The sequence below is a fragment of the Labeo rohita genome, chromosome 12 (assembly GCF_022985175.1).
Source record: "Labeo rohita strain BAU-BD-2019 chromosome 12, IGBB_LRoh.1.0, whole genome shotgun sequence".
Classification (NCBI taxonomy): domain Eukaryota; kingdom Metazoa; phylum Chordata; class Actinopteri; order Cypriniformes; family Cyprinidae; genus Labeo; species Labeo rohita.
Genome location: NC_066880.1, coordinates 7,539,126 through 7,560,375, shown reverse-complemented (window position 1 = coordinate 7,560,375; position 21,250 = coordinate 7,539,126). Strand labels below are relative to the sequence as shown.

General features: G+C 33.5%; 1 protein-coding gene across 3 annotated transcripts; it reads right to left on the bottom strand.

Moving 5' to 3' along the window:
- Nucleotide 1: 1 nt before the first annotated feature.
- Nucleotides 2-21,238, bottom strand: unc13d (unc-13 homolog D (C. elegans)). Of its 3 annotated transcripts, none has more exons than XM_051124153.1 (35): nt 21,214-21,238; nt 17,911-18,019; nt 17,035-17,079; nt 16,885-16,932; nt 15,866-15,922; nt 15,678-15,785; nt 15,523-15,582; nt 15,174-15,240; nt 14,398-14,575; nt 14,260-14,304; nt 14,083-14,154; nt 13,883-13,952; nt 13,239-13,343; nt 11,829-11,921; nt 11,543-11,643; nt 11,189-11,306; nt 10,133-10,254; nt 9,931-10,021; nt 9,733-9,789; nt 9,530-9,627; nt 9,189-9,240; nt 8,951-9,081; nt 7,417-7,537; nt 6,486-6,638; nt 6,313-6,408; nt 5,558-5,764; nt 4,550-4,624; nt 4,364-4,443; nt 4,159-4,264; nt 3,915-3,986; nt 3,464-3,547; nt 3,260-3,380; nt 2,890-3,013; nt 1,465-1,661; nt 2-249 (listed from the first exon to the last, which is right to left on the bottom strand). In XM_051124153.1, the coding sequence occupies exons 2-35, from the start codon at nt 17,971-17,973 to the stop codon at nt 146-148; spliced, it is 3,321 nt and encodes a 1,106-aa protein (XP_050980110.1). In that variant the 5' UTR covers nt 17,974-18,019; nt 21,214-21,238; the 3' UTR covers nt 2-145. The 3 variants fall into 3 exon arrangements, with proteins under 3 accessions (XP_050980110.1, XP_050980111.1, XP_050980109.1); XM_051124154.1 differs by lacking the exon at nt 21,214-21,238 and adding an exon at nt 18,204-18,422; XM_051124152.1 differs by lacking the exon at nt 21,214-21,238 and having other exon boundaries at nt 17,911-18,182.
- Between the last annotated feature and the right edge of the window lie 12 nt (nt 21,239-21,250).

Here is a 21,250-nt window from a genome sequence, read left to right as displayed (position 1 = left end):
GTTTATTTTTTAATGTCAAATAATAACATATAATAACACTTCCTTACAATAATTAAAAAGACTCTACATTAAATAATATAACAAATAATAGACAAAAAAGGGAATATAATGTTAATTTGGTTGTTTTCGGTCATTTTTTGTCCTCTTAGATTTCCTGAGACTTCTTTTCTCTTTGTCTGCGTAATTTAACGAAGGCCTGAGCTTCTCGCTCACCTTTTCTGGCCTCAAGTAACTTCAAGGTATTTTCACCTGCAAAAACAAATGGCATGAGGTCATAACAGATTGCTACATATGTTTAAAAACATTTAAAGTTATAAAAAAATATAGACAGTACTGTCAAGTACAGGTAGCTATGCTCACCAAGGCAGCATTTATTGATCAAAAACAGTAAAAACTATAAGACTGAAAAAAATTGTTATGAACTCGGAATTTTGAGAAAAAAAGCAACAATTGCAAGATATAAACTGAAAAAAAAAAAAAAAAACTGAATTGTGTTTATATCTTGCAATTCTGACTTCATAACTCGCAATTGCGAGTTTGTCACCCAATTCTAAAAAAAAGGCAGAATTGTGAGTTTATATCTTGCAATTCTGACTTTATAACTCGCAATTGCGAGATTATATCATGCAGTTCGGACTTAATTTCTCAGAATTGCGAATTTATATCTTATAACTTATCTTATATCTTATAACTTTATTTCTCAAAATTGTGAGTTTGTCTCGCAATTCTGACTTTATAATTCACAGTTCTGAGTTTGTCACCCAATTCTGAGAAAAAATTAAGATCTGAGTTGTATCACGTAATTATGAGAAATCTCAGAATTGCGAGGAAAAAAGTCAGAACTGTGAGCTAAGAAGACGCAATACCTTTTTTTTTTTTTACTTTTTATTCAGTGGCGGAAACAGGATTTCATAGTCTTTCGTGCCACATGATCAAGAAACATGATTATAACCAATGCTAAATGTTTTTTTTTCCTTGTTTCTTTGATGAAAAGAAAGTTCAAAAGAACAGCAATTATATGAAATAGACATCTTTTTGTAACATTGTTTTTACTGTCAATTTTGATCAGTTTAATGTACCCTTGTTGAATAAACTAAAAAAGTAGTGTTCATTTTGTCATTCCAACTTAATATTATTTTCTTTTGTGAAACATGATCTAAATGTTAACAATTTAAAGCAGCAGTCCGTAACTGGGTTACCAGGTTTTCACAACAAAATCCGTTGTGAAATCCCAATCACGTTTCGATGAAGATTCCCCAGGAAAAATTGCATTCCGGGTGGTAAAATTCACATTATTCACATTATTTGGAGGGGTTCCAACTACAATGCTCTTCCGCAAGACGCATGCAGTTCTGTTTCTTAACCGCTAGAGTGCCTGAAGTTACGGACTGCAGCTTTAACATAAAGATTACATATGATTATTTTTTTCACTAAATGTTGTGCATGTAACGGGAAGTAACGTACTGTTGGGTTTGGGGTGCATCAAAGGTAAGCGGATCTGTGCGGGCGTGGGATTATCCTGTCCACCTCCAACTCCTGGCACGGCTTTAAGAGAGAGGAAAGCCTCTCCTTCGAAGTCATCACTCCTCAAAGTGTCATGGTCCAGCACTGTCACCATCAGACATGCTCCAGGAGACTGGCACTGCTCTAAAGAAATGATACTGTGCCCCCCAGAGGACAGAAACTGCATTACAACCATGAAACAACAACAATCTAAAAAGCAGGAGTCTCCAAACTGCTCTATAGGGGCGGTGGCCTGCAGAGTTTTGCTCCAACCTGCCTAGAAGTGTCTAGTGTGCCTAGTAAGACCTTGATTAGCTTGTTTACGATTTGTTTAATTAGGGCTGGAGCTAAAATCTGCAGGACAGTTGCCATCCAGGGACACGAGTGGACACCCCTGATCTAAAGCCAGCTATTTGTGTTCAGTTTAACAGTTTGTATTTGTTCTTGTTCTCTTTCTCTGTTAGTGCTTTTTTAGATGTATGACATGCTAATAGGCTACCTGATGTTGATTGGGCTAATGAGTAAACAGGTGATGCATGTTCTTGAAAGGCTTTAAAAAACCGTAATTTTGGCTTTCCACAAAAAGAGAGCTGGAAAATTAAAGTTTGTGTGTGGCACGTAGTTGAATGAATGAGTGTGATTATTTAAGCGTGTGGTTTCTATTAAAAAAATCTGAGAAAAATACTTCCTTTCACACTGAGTCAGAAATTTTCGTATGCGTCAAAATTCTTCACGCACATCACAGTGGCTCAGAAATGTAAAAACACCTCTCAAAATGCTTGCTATGCATGTGAACAAAAGAAAATTAAACCAGATCCGAATTTTTAATGACGGATGAAAGTTTCAGAGGCTGTGGACGAGAATTTCATACTCTGTGTGCAAGGACCTAATAAGAGAGAAGAACTTTACTATGGAAGTTTATATCTGACACGGAATAAAAATATAAAAAAGGTAACTACAGCTTTTTATCTCATGATTCTGCCTTTTTTTCTTTCAAATTGTGACATCTTAAAATTCTATTTTTGTTTTTTTCATTCATTTTCATCTCAGTTATTTTTTCTCAGAAACATCTCACAGTTCTATTTTTTTTTTTTTGGTGTTGCCATAGAATAAAAACTAAAAAAAGTACAGTAATTGTGACTTATCTGACAAATTTTTCACACAACTGTAAGTTTGTATCTCACAAGTGCATGTTAACATCTTGCGATTTTCCGCAGAATTGCAAGAAAAAGTCTAAACTGTAAGATATAAATTCAGAAATGTGAGAAAAAGCCCGAATTGTGAGAATTGTGCTTTTCCCTTTTATTCTTCAGGGATTTTTTAAAATTCTCTTCTAAGAATGTAGTAGATTAGAGCTTTGTGCTGAAACTGTGCACGTTTACATACAATTCAAAGGACTCTTCGAACAATGGGTTGAGATCGCAGTTCTTGATTTTGGTGGATCGCGGTTCTACTTGACAGAACACATGCTTTGGTTCTAGAGACAGCTGAACGAAAGGATCACTGGAACCTGTAATAGACAAAACAATCCAGTTTCATAAACTCAAACAGCGATCAGAGGCACAAAGTTGCAAATTCTGATACAGTATTTATCTAATGCAATGACATTCAGGTCATTTCAAGTGCTGTCAGTGTCAAAACACCATAGTTTCAAGACCTACTGGTTCTTGATTTATCAATTTCTTCTATCAAGCCTATAGATTTTCACATTTTTTTTGAGTAACAAGCATGGTATAAAATGTGTTTGTCTTCTCACCATTTGAGTCGAGAGGAATTAGATTGACGGCGTTGAGAACCTCAACATGCAGTTTATTCTCTGAGCGTTTGTATGAGGTGATGAGAGTGACGGCTCCGTATTTCTCTCCATTAAACACTTTCTGTAGGAAATGCAAACAAATCCATGTCAGTAACACTTCGCTGGGTCTTATGGGTGATTTCCTGATCTGAGTGATTTCCTCACCTGTTCCCACACTTTCCTCTCAAAGAACTTCTCTATCAGCTGATTACAGGTTAAAGAGTTTTGTGTCAGGTTTGCTCGTAGCGTCTAAGTAAACAAAAATCAAAAACACATATGTGACCCTGGACCACAAAAACACTAAGTAGCATGGGTATATTTACAGCAATAGCCAATAATACATTGTATGGTTCAAAATGATCGATTTTTCTTTTATGCCAAAAATCATTAGGATATTAAGTAAAGATCATGTTCCATGAAGATAAATATCGTAAATATATCAACACTGAATTTTTAATTAGCAATATGCATTGCTAAGAAATTTAAAGGCGATTTTCTCAATATTTATTTATTTTTGCATCCTCAGATTCCAGATTTTCAGTTGCCGTATCTCGGCCAAATATTGTCCTATCCTAACAAACCATACATCAATGGTGAGGAGCAATAAAACACTGACCTTATATTCCTCAGTATGTAGTGTTTCAAGAGAAAGTCCATTTCCTTCAGCATGAAAACACTGCTCTAAGCACTGTCAGGGAATAAAAACATAAAAACAAAATATAAAATATAAGGTGGTTGCAAGGCAATGCTAAGGTGTTCTGAGTGTTTGTAATATAGCAATATGTGGACCACACTATTTAAGGCATCATTGACCGTTATATGCTAAAGTGTAATATTTAGCATTAAGCTGAACAACTAACCTGCAATGTGTACAGTAATCTCTGAAAGTAAACCAGGTTACTGTCCTCCTGCAGAGATATCTGATGAAGAATCTTAACCGAGTTCATCCACAATGGAGTAAGAAGACTGTAAGACATAAATAAAAATACCATGGCTGATTAACTACAGTTAAAAACAATCAAAATGTACAGACATAGTCTGACTGAAAAAAAAAAGTTAAAATACCTATTAAAATTCTCCTGAACCAAATTCTCATTCATATACTGCAATTCTTTCTCAAGATATTTCATCAAAGGAACCACAGCCTGGAGATAAGAGAGTCAGACAGTCAGCCAGTGTTGCAATGGTTTAGAAAAATGTACTTTTTGTGTTATGCCTCAAGCTGATAAAAGTCAAAAACATATCCCTTACGTCCTCTGTAGATCTGGAGGGAAGCCTTTGACGTGAAGCCATGTTGCGAACATGGGTTTCAATGTCTGTGTTTAACTAAAAAGAGAGACAAAAAAGCCTGTTTGATCCAAAAAAAACAGTAACATAATATATATATATATATAAGTGCACTTTTTATTTTAGATAAATGCTGAATCCTGAAAAATTTTAATTAACTGTTTTAAATATTGATAATAATAGCAATAAAAATGTTTCATGCATTCATGCAAATCAAATGCTCATGCATTTCATGCAAATCAGCATAGCAGAATGATTTCTGAAGGATCATGTGACGCTAAAGACTAGATTAATGATGCTGAAATTTTAGATTTGATCACAGGAATAAATTACATTTTAAAATATATTCAAATAGAAGGCAGTTATTTTAAATAGTAAAAAATATTTCAACATTTTCAAAACTTTTAATCAAATAAATGCAGGCTTGGGGAGCAGAAGAGACTTCTTTAAAAAGCATTAAAAATCTTTAAAAAAAAAACTTTTGACTGGTAGTGTAGTAGAATAATTGACATGCACTTGCAAAGTTACTTTTAGTCAGTAGAATTGGGGGAGCATCAAAATAAAGTGTTAGCAGATATTAAGCAGACAGTCTACTAATACTATCATAACTTAGTTAATGTAGGTGCAAAGTTACTTACAGTTAGAATGTCTAAAGTGGACTATCAGAATAAAGTGTTACCCAATAAACAGTAAAAAGTGTATTTTGCTTGTTGTGAAAGTGCACTGTTGCACCATCTCAGGAAGGGCTCATGTACTGTGGATGTGAGAGAGGTTAACACTACCTGTTTCTCTGTTCAGCAAAAAAGCTGAGTTTTAGGTTTTGAAGCAGATTATTTCCATCATGCTTTGAAAAGAGTATTATATGCCAGTTTGGAGACACCTACTCTTAATAATGGTATCATCAAAACTTTAAAATGCCACAAACAGAATCTTTAAATGATGCTATTGATGATGTAATCACAGCTTTGGTACCTTCTTCCCAAGTGTTTCAACTGCAGAGCGGATCTCTCGATTCAGGGCGGACTGTGTGTGTTGCAGCTGTGATGGAAGCGTGTTCTGGAACTGAGTATCACCAATCACGTGACGTGTGCGTTCTCGGAGCCCCGCCCAGTTTAGCTGCTGTGGTAGACGTGTCAAAACGGTGTGCAGATGCTCAAGATCGTTCACCACCACGCACAGCTAAATATACATAAACCATGAGGGGTTACTGTAAAACATGCAGATGATCAAGCTAAAACACAACACAAAGTTAAAGACCACACATCACATGAGATGTCAGTATAAAAAATGCTATATTAGGTATACCAGACTAAAAATGCCTCATATAAGCTGTTTCACACACTTCAATTGCCATAAACAGAAACAGACATAAACTAGATATAGAACAGATAAGTTATTTTCCATGCACATCTAAAAGACAATAAAAAGTGAAAAAATACATCTATAACACACTCAGTTTTCTAATCATATGTGACCCAGGACCACAAATGTGTTACTTGCCATTTCTTTGTAATTATTTGTAATAATTTACTAGTATTTTCTGAGTAAAAAAAATTGTTTTTAGATTGTTTTTAGGGTTTTATTTTCAGCTAGTAGTTGAACCAATGATTATTTTACCCAGAAAGCTGATAAAAAGAATGATGACTTAACCAAAACTGGTCCCATCCAAATAGGGCTCATGTTTTTTTAACCACAAACATGAGTGTGTCATATCATCATCAGCTCACCATTTTTATAGCGCTTTCACGATCTGAGTCCACAGACAACTCTTTCACTCGAGCCTTCAGCATCTGACAGTATGTCGATGCAATCTTGCACACATCCTGTAAAACACAATGCAAATTTATACATCCCAAAAGTCAGTTAGCATAAATGCTAAAATTTGTTTGTGTGTGTGTACCTCTGTGAGTTTGACCATCAGCATGAAGGCCTCCTCAGGGTCAGGCCAACTCAACTGTTCCCAGAGCTGTGCAACAGGATGCAAACATGCTGCAATGTCCACTGCAGAAGAGCTGTGCTTGACGGGAACTCCTCCAGTCTGCAGTGGCTGCAACTAGAAACGAGAGAAAGGGAATTTGATTGTGCACTTCCATTCAGCTTTAAGGGCACAATATGTTTTCGCTACTAGAGGGCACATATTCAAAACAAACAAAGAACCAAAGGCATAGTTTTATGACGCTGTGATTGAGTGTGGAATCATGGGAATTGTGGTCTTCAGCCCCACAGCTAATGCAATCTGTTGGGACTCGGGTATAATGTATTAAAGATTTATTACCGTCACTGTAGTATGAAGCAGTGTGGGGCTGAATGTCATGGAAGCGAAACGACGCTGCTGGAGCGATTGCTAGGGGACGAGCACAATACACGGCTTGAAAGCAGCGGAGATGTTATTATGCCACAGTCACGCAGTCGAGCGCTTCCACTCCTTCTAGTCATGCGTATGTAGGAAAAAGCAGTGCTGTTTTATCTTACTAGATACATTTGAGTGTGTTGGAAGTTCTGTTATAAGGCTACTCTTTGCGTTCGTCACCTGTCTAATAAAATGCATAACATATTAAAGTGTCTTTAGGGTTTCCATGTTTTCTACAAAATAAAACCGGAAAATTGAGGATGTATGATGTCATTGGCAAGCGATGCAAGGACACAATCCGTTACACTAGTTAATTGCTTATTTCTCTGGATTTAAACATTCTTCGAAAGATTTGGGATAAAGTACACAAGTCTGCAAAATAGATAACACTGTTTGAGTGTTTTTTGGATACTGAGAACTATAATAAAACTGTTTTTACCAAAAAAAAAAAAGCTTTACAATCAAGTGTTGACAGTGTTACCTGATCCACTTGCACAGCTTTTTCCACCCTCTCCATTGTGGTGCTAAAGGCTTTGTTTAACCAGTATGGAAGAGCATCTCTGAAGTCCTCATGGAAACTTGTGAGCTGCAATAACTTCCCCCTAAAAGAGAAACCAAAACTTCATGTTTTTTTATATTTATGGGCTTTTTACACCTTTATTCTGAGAGGACAGTGGAGAGCTGACAGGAAAGTACTGGGAGAAGAGAGCAAAGCAGGATTGGCAAAGGACCTCAAGGCAGGATTCAAACTCGGTTCGCCGTGAGCGCAGTTGTGCTATATGTCGATGCACTAACCACAAGACTATGGGTGCTGACCAAAACTTCACGTCCAGAACTGAAAATTCTGTCAACATTTACTCCCTCTCATGTTCCTGTATGACGTTCATTCTTCTGTGAAACACGAAAGATTATATTTTGAAGAATGCTGTTGGCAACCAAACAGTTTTGGGTCCCATTCCTGTTGAAAATCCAGCATATGCTGGTTAGGTATGTTTTGAAGCATAGTAGTTGGTTTGAGCTGGTGTAAGCTGGTTCTTAGTTGGTCATGAGTTGGTTTAAGCTGGTTCTGAGCTGGTCCTGAGCAGGAGCTAGTTGCTACCATTCTTTAAAACATACCTAACCAGTATATGCTGGTTTTTTCAACAGGGATTGACTTCCTAAATATTTTTGTCCATACTATGCCAGTCAGTGGGACCCAAAACCATTTGGTTGCCAACATTCTTCAAAATATCTTTTGTTGTTCCACCAAAGAAAGGAATAATGAATTAAAGGAATAGTTCACCCAAAAATAAATTAGTTGTGAAATATTGTGATGTTTTCATCAGCAGTTTGAACTTTGATTCACTGCAGAGCATCCATCTTTAGACTTTTAATTTTTAGATTTTTAATGTTTTTTAAAGAATTCTCTTCTGCTCATTACTCCATGTCACAAGATCCTTCAGAAATTATTCTAATATGCTGATTTGCTGTTGAAGAAACATTTATTATTATTATTATTATCAATATTTAAAACAGTTGAGAACATTTATTAGGTTTATTTGATAAACTATCTATTCATCAAATAAACCTAAAAAAAAAATACTCAGTTGTTTTCAACATAATAATAATAATAAATGTTTCTGAGCAGCAAATCAGAATATTAGAATGATTTCTGTAGGATCATGTGACACTGAAAACTGGAGTAATGATGCTAAAAATTCAACTTTGAAATCACAGGAATAAATTACATTTTAAAATATATTTAAATAAAAAACAGTTATTTTAAATAGTAAAAATATTTCTTAATTTTACTGTTTTTGCTGTACTTTGGATCAAATAAATACAGGCTTGGTGAACAGAAGAGACTTTAAAAAAACAAAAAAACCTTACTGTTCAAAAACTTTTGACTAGTAGTGTAGATGCTAAGGAAGTCGGTATATTTGGTTGTGATTTTAACAGATTTTGAGTACATCACAAAATAATATGTACTGTATGCAACAACTCAAAAGTTACAGCTGATTGTAAGAAGGACTGACCTTTTTTGTAAGAAGGCTTTGTCTTTGTGGATGGCTTGCAAGGTGAGATACACAGGAAACAGGCTGTTTGCCAGTGGCTGATCCATTAGATTCTCCAGCTGAGAGAGGGTAGCTCGTAACTCATCAGCCAGCTATTCACAGACACAAATAAGGGACAACCAATGATCTACTGATTATAGAAAAAGACTGATCAGAGAAAAAACACACAGTAGTTTTATGTTTATTTCTTGATTTTTACCAGAGAGTCCAGTTTTCGGTAAACCACAGTAAAAACATCCAACTGCACAGCACTGGAAACAGAGAGAGACAGTATTTTAAGAGAGTCATAAAGTTACGCTTCTTGTCAGTGATGTGATGGATAAGAATGGCTATCAAATTAACTATCCATTAATTTCAGTGGCACAAAAATGTCCAAGAAACAAGTTCAAGAATTGTTAAGATTATATCCAATGAGCAGCACATGTATTCAGCTCAGACGTCCTGTAGAAATCCAATGTTTAGAAGTTAATTAGCTGGCTAAATTACAACAGAAAAGAAGCTAAACCTTACAGATAAAAATGTACAGTTCATTACTTTTACCTGACAAACACCTTATTCCAGACATCTTTACTGAGTCGAATGTCTTCTTGCACTTCTCCAATCAACCGAGTGAGGGCGCTGACGGTCTCTAACGGATCCTGTCAAAGAGCACTTATAAAGAACCTGAACTTACATCTAAATTTACAGGAAATATTTGTTTTATACACATATGATCAGTGTCAATAATCTGCATGGTTACTTACCTTGGTCATGGGTTGATGTAAACCTTTTTTGATGTTAAACCACTCTTCTGTGCCATTCTGGAGGAAAAGGAACGTGTTACGTGACTAAAAATGTAAAATCATATTCAAAGTGCAAAAACTGGCCTGTTTGTTTTTATTATTTTGGACAGGTTTTTTTCACTTTAAACTGAATAGTTTTAATAATATTTTGTTACTTACAACAACAGCATCTGTCACCTCAACGTGTAAGTCAAACTGAGCAGGATTGAGCTTCTGAAATGCTCGAGTCTTACAAATCTGAACCAGAACTCTACATGAACCAAAACATAAATATACTTTATGAAAGTTTTGCATGAAAGCACTATATATGTATAAACAAATGAATGATTTCTAACTTATGTTTTAAGTCTGTGCATGTTACCTGAGCAGTGTATGCAGCCGTGGTGTTGTTTTAGGGGTTGGAGGATAGATGTCCCTGTATTTGGACACTAAACAGAGCCCGTACTGCAGAAACCCATGTAGAGAGTCACCCAGCTCCTGTTTCTGTTAGCATGCAAACATTTGTAACCTGTTTAATATGTCATCTACTTTAACATATTTCAAAATGTAAATGATTCCCTTGAAAGCTTGACTGAATTTTTATCAGCCACTACTTCAGTCTTCAGTGTCACACAATCCATCAAAAATCACTCTAACATTCTAATTTGGTTTTAAATATGTGACCCTGAACCACAAAACCAGTCTTAAGTCGCTGGGGTATACTTGTAGCAATAGCCAAAAATACATTGTATGGATGAAAATTATTGATTTTTATTTTATGCCAAAAATCATTAGGATATTAAGTAAAGATAATGTTTCATGAAGATTTTTTGTAAAATTCCTACTGTAAATATATAAAAACCAAAAATTGGTTTGATTGACCCTTATGACTGGTTTTGTGGTCCAGGGTCACATATATTCTTGTTCAAACGTTTGGGATATGTTAAAGGGATAGTTCACCCAAAAATGAAACTTCTGTCATTTGCTCACCCTCAAGTTGTCAAATACAGAAAAAATGGAAATCAATGTCTACCAGCAATTGTTTAGTTGAAAATGTCTTGTGTTTAACAGAAGTAAAAAACCCATGCAGAACAACTTGAGTGTGAGTAAGCAATTTAAACTGATCAAGAATGACAGTAAAGACACATACATAAAAGACAAAAACGACTAGAACAAAAATGTTAATCTTGTAACATTTTTAGCTGCTGATAAAATGTTTGGCTTCCTCATGACAGCAAAAACAGCTCAGCTTTACCACAGCATGACGATGAGACTTGATGACTTGATATCAGCCCACAACACTGATGATTTATGTGATAAATTGCTAAAACATCATGTGACACTGTTGCCACATCCCTGTTCGTGATGCAGTGTAGAAAGTTTTTTCTAATTCTGTACATCTATACCCACTCTGAAAGCTGTGGCAACAATCACCAACCTGCATGTAGGGGAGTTCCTGTTGGTCCCAGTGGTACTCTATACTGGTTAGCTGCTGGAAAAGCACAGTTGAGTCCACCTCCAGGCTTTGGTAAAGTTTGCTGTAGGCCACCCACTTCCTGTGTAGCACCCACAAACAACCCACACATATGCAAAAGAGATTTAAATCCATCAGCATGTACTCCATCCATTACATTAAAACAGCTGACACTGCTATTCGTACTGGGTATGTAGTAGAAAAATGTTTTAAAATCTGTCCATGAAAAGTGCAAATCAGCACTGTCTGATTTGCTATTTCTTGCTTTCAGGTCAGTTTCACATATGAAGTGTGATGTGCAGTATGACATGTTCTTACGCCAAGTCTTGGAGAAAAGGTGAAATGTCATTCTGGTTGGCGTAGTGCTCGAGCAGGGCCGTCCCCTCCCCACACAAATCTCCCTTCCACGGATTACTGTCCTGAAGGGTGCGAATAGAGTAGTATTAAGAAACAGACAGATGCAGAGAAAAGAAAAGTTGAATTTAAACTTTAAAGTATTGTGAGTCAGGAAGTGATGCTGATGTTTACACAACCAGTGGCCGTTTAAGATATTTCATCATTTTTAGAGAAGCTTTCACAAATTCTTTTTTGATTAAATGTGTACCTGTTGTTTAGAGATATGAGCTTGAACAAACTGCTGCAGGATGCCACAGTAGTTCACATAAGGAGTCCGTCCAGCACTCAGGGTCTCATCTCTCTGTAAAAAAACGAGTCAAATTAAATTTAAACTAAGGATCTGTCATTCAGGCAATACTGAGTAAATAAATTATCTGAAGTATACTAAAAGTATAATTTTGCAATGTGCACCAGTTTAAAGTTTGCAATGTTCCTCAATGGTCTGGTCTGTTTCAAAGGTACAAACAGTGTACTTTCCAAATTACATATCACAACTTTGCCACACTGAGTGTCTTTCACTTTAAATAACATACATCACATCAGTATAGTTTTGTAATTCCTAGTAAAAAAGAGATTTAAAATTCATTTATTTTATACTAAATAAAGTTCAAGTCTATTAACATATTTACTGACATATCACTCGAGACTTACTGATATTAAAATTGTAGTTGGAGTACTACTTGTGTGCAATGCACATTAAGCATAAAATATGTTTTAATGTCACTATTGTTAAGGTTTGTATTATCTTTAATCTTTAATATTGGTCTTTAATTGCAAAATATTTAAAGTGCACCTATAGTATACTTGCAGTAGTTCCACTTTAAGTTCAAGCATACTTAAGTATATCTTTAGTTGGACTTCAGCACTACTTCTGCATAATTTAAGTGCATTAAGTACAAAATTAGTTGTTTCAATTTAGCAGACTTTAAACATACCAGTTTAGTATACTAAAAGTACAACTGCAGGGTATTTTTATTAAGTGCATAATATATAAATGTATGTTTGGTAACAATTTACAATAAGGTAAACACTTTACAGCATTAGTAAATGCTGAAAATTAACTAACATTAATAAATTCTGTAGAAGTATTGTTCATTCTTAGTTCATATTAACTGATGTAGTTAACCAATGTTAACTAATGAACTTTATTGTTTTTCTTAAATATGACTATTTAAATCTAATTTTATTTTAGTTTCAGAATTAGTTCTTTATTTTAGTGCTTTAACACAATTTATTGTAGCTAGTTGTTAAGCCAGTTTTATCTCCATCAGTTTTTTTTATCTTATTCTTATACTTTATTTTATTTCAGCTTGATTTCAATTAATAATGTGTTAATAGTTTACCTAATGATAATACTGAAACCCACTAAAGCATAGATATTTAGGTTAAGTTTCAAGACGAACTGAAAATAACACCACATGCTCTGGTCATTCACACAGGTGCACTTCACTTTTTAAAAAGATATTTTAATATTATACTTCTTTGAAAAAAAAGTTATTGCAACATAGTAGAAAATCCCTTTGTGATCTTTACAAGTTAACCAAACAAAAACCACCATTTTTATGTACTGGGGAATTGGATGGCCTGCTGATTAATATCAAAGAAAAAAAGATTTCACCTCTTTATGAATGAATTTAAGCTGAAGATGACATCGTCCTCTGTCTGGGTATGTCTCTGTTCGGGGTTCAAGGTTATACCATGTGTCTTCTGTGCAATGCAGGTCCTGCCCATAACACACATACAGTATATGAAGCATATGTTGTGCAACAGAATATGTGACCATGGATCACAAAACCAGTCTTAAGTAGCACAGATATATTTGTAGCAGTAGCCAAAAGCACAATGTATCGGTCAACATAATTTATGTTTCTTTTATGCCAAAAATCATTAGGATATTAAGTAAAGATCATGTTCCATGAAGATATTCTGTAAATTTCCTACTGTAAATATATCAAAATTTAATTTCTGATGGTAATATCCATTGCTAAGAACTTCATCTGGACAACTTTAAAGGTGATTTTCTCAATATTTTGCTTTTGAAGCCTCAGATTCCAGATATTCAAATAGCTGTATCTCAGCCAAATATTGTAATATCCTAACAAACATCAATGGAAAGCTTATTTATGACTGGTTTTGTGGTCCAGGGTCACATATGAGAGATATCTTTATACTATAATATTTCTTTAAATATTGCATAAAACAAATGTGTCTGATGTAAGAACTGGTAAGTGGAGCTGATAAAGACTATGTTATGCAAAATACCTTCAGCTTTAGAACAACATTCCCCAAAAAATCATCCTGGCCTTTCTCTTTTTTTGCATCTTTTATCATCCTGTGAAGAGACAGTTGAACACTCAGCATTAAATTAAATGCCAGTACCATTTATATTCATTATTTTAATATATTTATTTAAAAAGGTTTGTATTACTTGAAAAGCTTTAAAAATGTTAAACATTTTAAACCTTTTAAGTCCATGAATGTTTGTTCGAAACTCGTCAAATTTTTGCACTAGTGACACCTCTTCATCTTTGTCCCTTAAAATGAACATGATTGAGGTGATTAGAATTAAAACATACTATTAAATATACAGTACAGTACAATCAGTATTTCTTATTAAAAAACAAGTTGTTTTCACGCACCACATCTCAATATGGAAATTGGCATTTAAGATTTCCTCAAATTCCCTGTAAGAAAGTAGCAATGTTCAAAACAATCACTCAGCAAGTTGTGAGAACAGCTGATCAAATACTTTCTCTATAGAAGAGATGCCTACTTACAGTTTGAAGGTCTCATCCCAGATAGGGTTGAGTGTCTGTTTCTTTATGGTGGTTTGCAACACCTGCCCTTTAGCTGAACCCCGAACAACTGCTTTCTGTGGTTTATTCGATGCCGCACCACTTTGAGACTCTTTGTCTTCATACAGGATCGATAGCAGGCAGTACGGATCACTGAATCCTGTTATCAAAAATGCAGATACATTTAGATATTGTCTGGATAGTAGTTACACAACTAGTCAAAAGATTTTTAAAGAAGTATCTTCTGCTCCACCAAGCCTGCATTCATTTGATTGAAACAGTAAAATGTAAAAATATTTTCTATTTAAAATATCTGTTTTCTATTTTAATATATTTTAAAATGCAATCTATACCTGTGATCAAAGCTACATTTTCAGCATCATTACTCCATTCTATCCTCATATTTCCTCAGCTGTTTTCAATATAATAATAGCAGCAAATCAGAATATTAGAATAATTCAGCTTTGAAATCACAGATAAAAAATACATTTAAAATATATTCAAATAGAAAACAGTTATTTTAAATAGTAAAAATACTTCAAATTTTATTGTACTTTGGATCAAACAAATGCAGGCTTGGTGAGCAGAAGAGACTTATTTAAAAACATTAAAAATCAAAAACTTTTGACTGGTAGTGTATGATAAAATCCTGAAAATCCATTGTGCAGTAATAGACAAGGCTGTGCTTTTGTATGTTTCTTATACTATTCTGTAAAATGAATAACCCTCTGTCAGCAAAAAAGCAGATAAAATCATACCACTAATGTCCTTCCCAAGAATTCCCTTGGCTTGTTTCACTGTAACCAAGAGGCAGTAAATCGGGGCCTATAGTCGTGGAGAAATTTACATATGTAATTAAGTAAATAACAACATAAACAATAACACAAAATCACTTTTTACATGTGGTATAGGTGTTAAGATTTTCTTGTGATCTTGCAGTCTGTCAGGTTTAGAGATGCTTTTCCGTACACATGAGAACACATAATGGGTCTTGATCACTCTGTCTGGGTTTATATTTCAATAATGACAGGCTGACTACATTATACTTTATAGATTACATGTATGTACAATTACAATTATATTACACATATTCTTCATTATTCTTACCAGGATGCTCTGGACTTTTTCACTTAAGGTTTTATGTTCATCCTCTGTCATGGAGAATGCCTGTCAGAGAATGAATATTTAAGCCCCAAGTTTTAAAAGAACAATAATACTGTGAAATACACAAGAGTACAAACAAATTCAGAAAAGTGTGTTACCTCTTTGATATAGTCTCGTAACTGCTTGGCACTGTATTGCTCTTTTGTGTGCGTTTTTCCTAAAATATGACTGATTGTGTACAGAAGCTCCTTGTACAATGGTTTGAGCTGCAGGGATAATAATAGTCATTATTCCACAAAGCTCACTGGAAAATACTTGAAGTTATCTGTCTCTGCTGAATCATTACCTCCAACTCTTTACGTCTCTTTTCACTCTCCTCTGGGTTCTCAGAGTCCTTGAAATCCTGATGGTTTAATTATATTGTAGCAAATATGATAATTTATTTACATAACTCATAACACAATATCCTTATTTAAAAAAAAAAAAATAGAACTAGCATCAATACAGTTTTAAAATCTCTTCAAAAATATTTTTGTGAGAAATTATAGAATAAATACACTACGTGTTTTTTAAAGAAGTCTCTTCTGCTCACCAAGCCAGCATTCATTTGATCCAAAGTACAACAAAAACATTAAAATTTTGAAATATTTTTTACTATTTAAAATAAAACTATTTAAAAACTGATTTTAAGCATCATTACTCCAGGCACATGATCCTTCAGAAATCATTATAATATTCTGATTTGCTGCTCAATATTTTATTATTATTTTTATGTTGAAAACATTTGAGTAGAATTTTTTCAGGCTTTTCTGATGAATAGAAAGTTCAGAAGAACAGCATTTATCTGAAATATAAATCATTAAAAATGTCTTTATCATCACTTTTGATCAATTGAAAGCATCCTTGCTAAATAAAATTAAAAAAAAAAAATTCAAAAGCTTGGAGTGAGTATAATTTATATATAAATTATACTCACTCCAAGCTTTTGATTTCAGATAAATGCTGATCTTTGGATCTTTCTATTCATCAAAGAATCCCGAAAAAAAATGTACTCAATTGTTTTAAATATTGATAAAAATAAAAAAAATGTTTCTTGAACAGCAAATCAGCATATTAGAATGATTTCTGAAGGACCGTGTGACACTGAAGACTGGAGTAATGATGCTAAAAATTTAGATTTGATCACAGAAATAAATTACATTTTAAAATATATTAAAATAGAAAACAGTTATTTTAAATAGTAAAAATATTTTAACATTTTACTGCTTTTGCTGTACTTTGGATCAAATAAATGCAGGCTTGGTGATCAGAAGAGACTTCTTCAAAAACAATAAAAATCTTTTGACTGGAAGTGTAATTCCTGACCTTTCTGTTCAGTTTTCTGGTCATGCCCATTCTCCGTGCAGGGGAGGACTGAGAGAGAAAAAAGAGGTTTAGTTAAATTCAGGAATTTGGAGTGAAATGCAGAAATTTAGAAAGAAATTCAGAAAGAAAGCATAAATAATTACACAGTACCTGCCTCTGTCGGATCCGATTGGACCCTGTACTTTCAACATGGGTCTACAGATATAAACAAATGAAACAAAGAGAGTACTTAATAATACATGTACAATTTGCAACATTTCTGCAATCACTGTTAACAATAATACAGAAACTACATGCAAATACCTTTAACATTGTCTATTCTAATTCCAAATACTCCTATTTTTTATTGTTATAAAACATTCAGCAGAAATGGAATCATTTATGAAATAATCCCACATAAACTCTTTCATAATCAGTTATCAAGTGTCAGACTCCACATGGAAAATGCTCATGCAAATGCATGATAGTAGGCCTATGGTCTCTGCAGCACTTCCTTATTATAATTAGCAATAAGGAAACTCCATCATAGTGACCTACCATCATGGGTTTAGGATGTTTTTAGATCGCAGAGAGTAAAGACATTTTGCTTTTACTGAAAAATATGAAATAATATTTAATAAAAAATAGAATATCTAAGCAACCCCCAGTAACAAAAAACATTTTATATAAACTTTTTAACATTAAGACTTTAGATTAAAATCTATTTAGGTAACTAGACACCATTTCAATTCAAATTTTTTTGGACTTTTTTGCATTTAATATAACTGAAAATAATCCCGCAGTGTGTCAAATTATTTTTTTATAAAAGCACAAATGTTGTTCCTCAATAAATATGAGGTTACTAAACTGAAATTAATTCTAAAAGAATATTTTAAATTGTTTTAGTATAGCACTGCAGGACACTGCTGTCACTGTGTGACATGTCATGTCAACTACCCTCAACTAACACCATTGCTTGGAGCTTGGGAAAACACTGCTTTGACCCAAAAGATAAATATTTTAAAAAACGTCATGAATTTTACTAACCTCTTTAGGAGGAAGAAGTAGATTTTCCCCTTGTGTGGATGCCCCATCTTGGACTGGTACCATATTTTACAGCTGTACTCGTCACTCCTCACCCGATTATTCAGCTCTCCTAAACACAAGCAACGTGAGTATGTGACAGATGCTCACAACTTTCTTTTGTTACATCGAATAGTCAACCTCTTGAAGTTATCAGTCAAATAGTCTTCACAAACGTCTCATGTTTATGAGCGCAGTGTTTCATTTCGGGTGCGGAAGTTGTCGTTTCCTGTTAAAGGTCGGACCTGCAACTTAACTGTTTCTTCATACAGCAGAAACTGCTACCACGTCGTCTCCTTCTGTTGTTCTGTCACTCCATCTTCCTTCCTCTCTCACAACGCACAAGTCTATTCCACTCAAACTTATCTTTATGTATTTAGAAGCTATGTATACACCAGTATGGTGCAGTCTTGGTAGCTTCTTTTTTTAACAAGATGCTCTCGTAGTTTCCTTGGTTTGACATAGTGTATGCCACCCGTCTGTAGCTTTAGCACACTAAACTTTGCAATATTTAAAATGGATGGTTCCTGCAGATAACATTCAGTAATAATGGAGAACACCACTGATTTGCATTAGAAGAGGAAAAAACCAAAAATGGTGTTCAATCTAACATGTCCTAAACTCTCTGTTGGGAACAATTAATTGGAGACTGTGTTTCTTAAAATAAAATGTAACTTCTACAGTGCTCATTATTTTGAAGATATTAACCAGATAGAATGAAGACTTAAATCTTAAACGCAACTGTAAAATAAAAGAATGTAAAGGGAATGGAAAGCTATTTTTTCTTAAAATGGTCTGCTTTTTTCATTTTCTACTGAAATAAATAACGGCAAACTGAAAACATAAAATAAACAAAAGACCATTTGTATTCTCTACACTACAAGGAAACATTCTGTACTATGTCCAGAGGCACAATTGCATAATTTTGTTTTATTAAGCAGAATTTTCCATGCAGAGTGCATGCCATTTCAGTTGGGTTGCTAAATCAGTGACTGCAGAAAAAAGTGTGATGCTATTGTTTGGAAAGTCTTAGTCATTCATATTCCTTTGTGTTCCCACCAACATTTATTTCATATTGCATTTTGTAAATGGGAAATCCCCATAAAACACATTTTCCTTTCTATATTTAGGGCTGTAAAACTCCAAGGGGGCTGCAAGGTAAAAAGTTTTCAGCAGTTTCAACTTAAAAACTTAAGTTCAGCAGCTGCCTTAAAATTTTAAGTTAAATCAACTTAAAACTACAAGTCATTTTAACTCACTACAATAAAGTGAGTTAATATGACTTGTACTTGTAAGTTGATTTAACTTATGAGTTGAAATTACTTGTACTTTAAGTTGATATAACTTAAAATTTTAAGGCAGCTGCTGAACTTAAGTTTTTAAGTGGTGAAAACTCTTTACTGTGTAATACAGTGTAATAATATAATATATAATAATATAATATAATATAATATAATATATAATAATACATTTTTGTGAATTTATTATATTTTAATGTCATTACATTGTTTAGAGCATAAAAAAAAAAAAGGAAAAATAACATTTTTGAAAAATGGTATTTTATTCATATGTTATGCTTGCCATGTACACTGTAGAGGACACCAGGGCTTTAACAAGTCCTGTTTTTAACTTTTGAGTTAAAATTACTTGTACTTTTAAGTTGATATAACTTTAAATTTTAAGGCAGCTGCTGAATTTAAGTTTTTAAGTGGTGAAAACTCTTTACTGTGTAATACAATGTAATAATATAATATAATCTAATAGTAAATTTTTGTGAATTTATTATATTTTTTAATGTCATTACATTGTTTAGAGCATAAGAAAAAAATGGAAAAATAACAAAAATGATATTTTACTCATATGTTATGCTTGCTATGTACACTGTAGAGGACACCAGGGCTTTAACAAGTCCTGTTTTTAACTTATGAGTTGAAATTACTTGTACTTTTAAGTTGATATAACTTTAAATTTTAAGGCAGCTGCTGAACTTAAGTTTTTAAGTGGTGAAAACTCTTTACTGTGTAATACAACGTAATACTATAATATAATATAATAGTAAATTTTTGTGAATTTATTATATTTTTTAATGTCATTACATTGTTTAGAGCATAAGAAAAAAATTGAAAAAAAAAAAAAAAAAAAAATATTTTATTCATATGTTATGCTTGCTATGTACACTGTAGAGGACACCAGGGCTTTAAGTCCTGTTTTTAAAATACAAAAAAGATATTTTTTATGAAATAAAGACCAATTCATTTTTATCTGTTATACCAAACTTTGAATAAAAATGATTCTCAGCTTTGCTATGAAAGATATAACAGAATGACCTAATATATCATTTGTTTATGTTTGCAAAATGGCCATAAACAGGTATTTGTACACAATGTATCTATACACTGCATCTAAAATCAAAAACCCAAAATTAATGTGTTTTTAGGGCAACATGTAATGAAAAAAATAAGTGTAATAATTGGCAAGATTTTCATAATAATATCTAATATTTTTTTTTTATATACTGATACATAATTTCTTTCCCTATTCATTTGTTGTGTCTCCAAAAATGTGTAATAAACATGCTTTAAGTCCTTGTGTCCTCTACAGTGGACATGTAAGAAATCAATGTCATATTTTGATTTGAAAACCATAACATTTCCTGAGATGTTGATTTATGACAAACAACTGGGAAATTTAAATCATCATTACAAAATATTATCCTATTTCCATCAGGGTGTTAAAGTTAATCACTAAATTAATGTCAGCCATATTTAAAAACCAAAAAGAGATATCTCTGAGAAGCTCTAAATGTGCTCTTTACAGGGCATCCAGAGAGAAATTCCTTAAAAGAAATGTCCTGTACAGAGGACAAAACTCCATAGCTGGTTGTCAGGAGGATATAATAATGTCATACGCTTCCCAACTATTTATTGTTGCTGTGTGAAGAGTAAAAGCGCCATCATGTGGTCATTAGGAGGAAATTCTAGTGTTGAGAAAGATGCTAATATGCAAAACTAACAGTTAACGTTAAAGATAAAATCACCGCAGAAGCGTTTTAAGTTACTTCAGGTTTAATCTTTAGAAAATATTCTACTGAAACAGTTTATTTTAATTTGTATTATAATGCATATCCCTATATTCTAACTGTCACCCTGGATGTGTGGTACATTAGTATTGTGTTATAGTGCTATATTGTTTGTTGTAGCCGTTTTGAAATTCAGTTTGCAGCCAGTGGCAACTCATATTCTTGGATGATAATAAATTTTGACTTACTTGGAAAGGAGCAGCTTCCTGTCCAGTACATTTACCC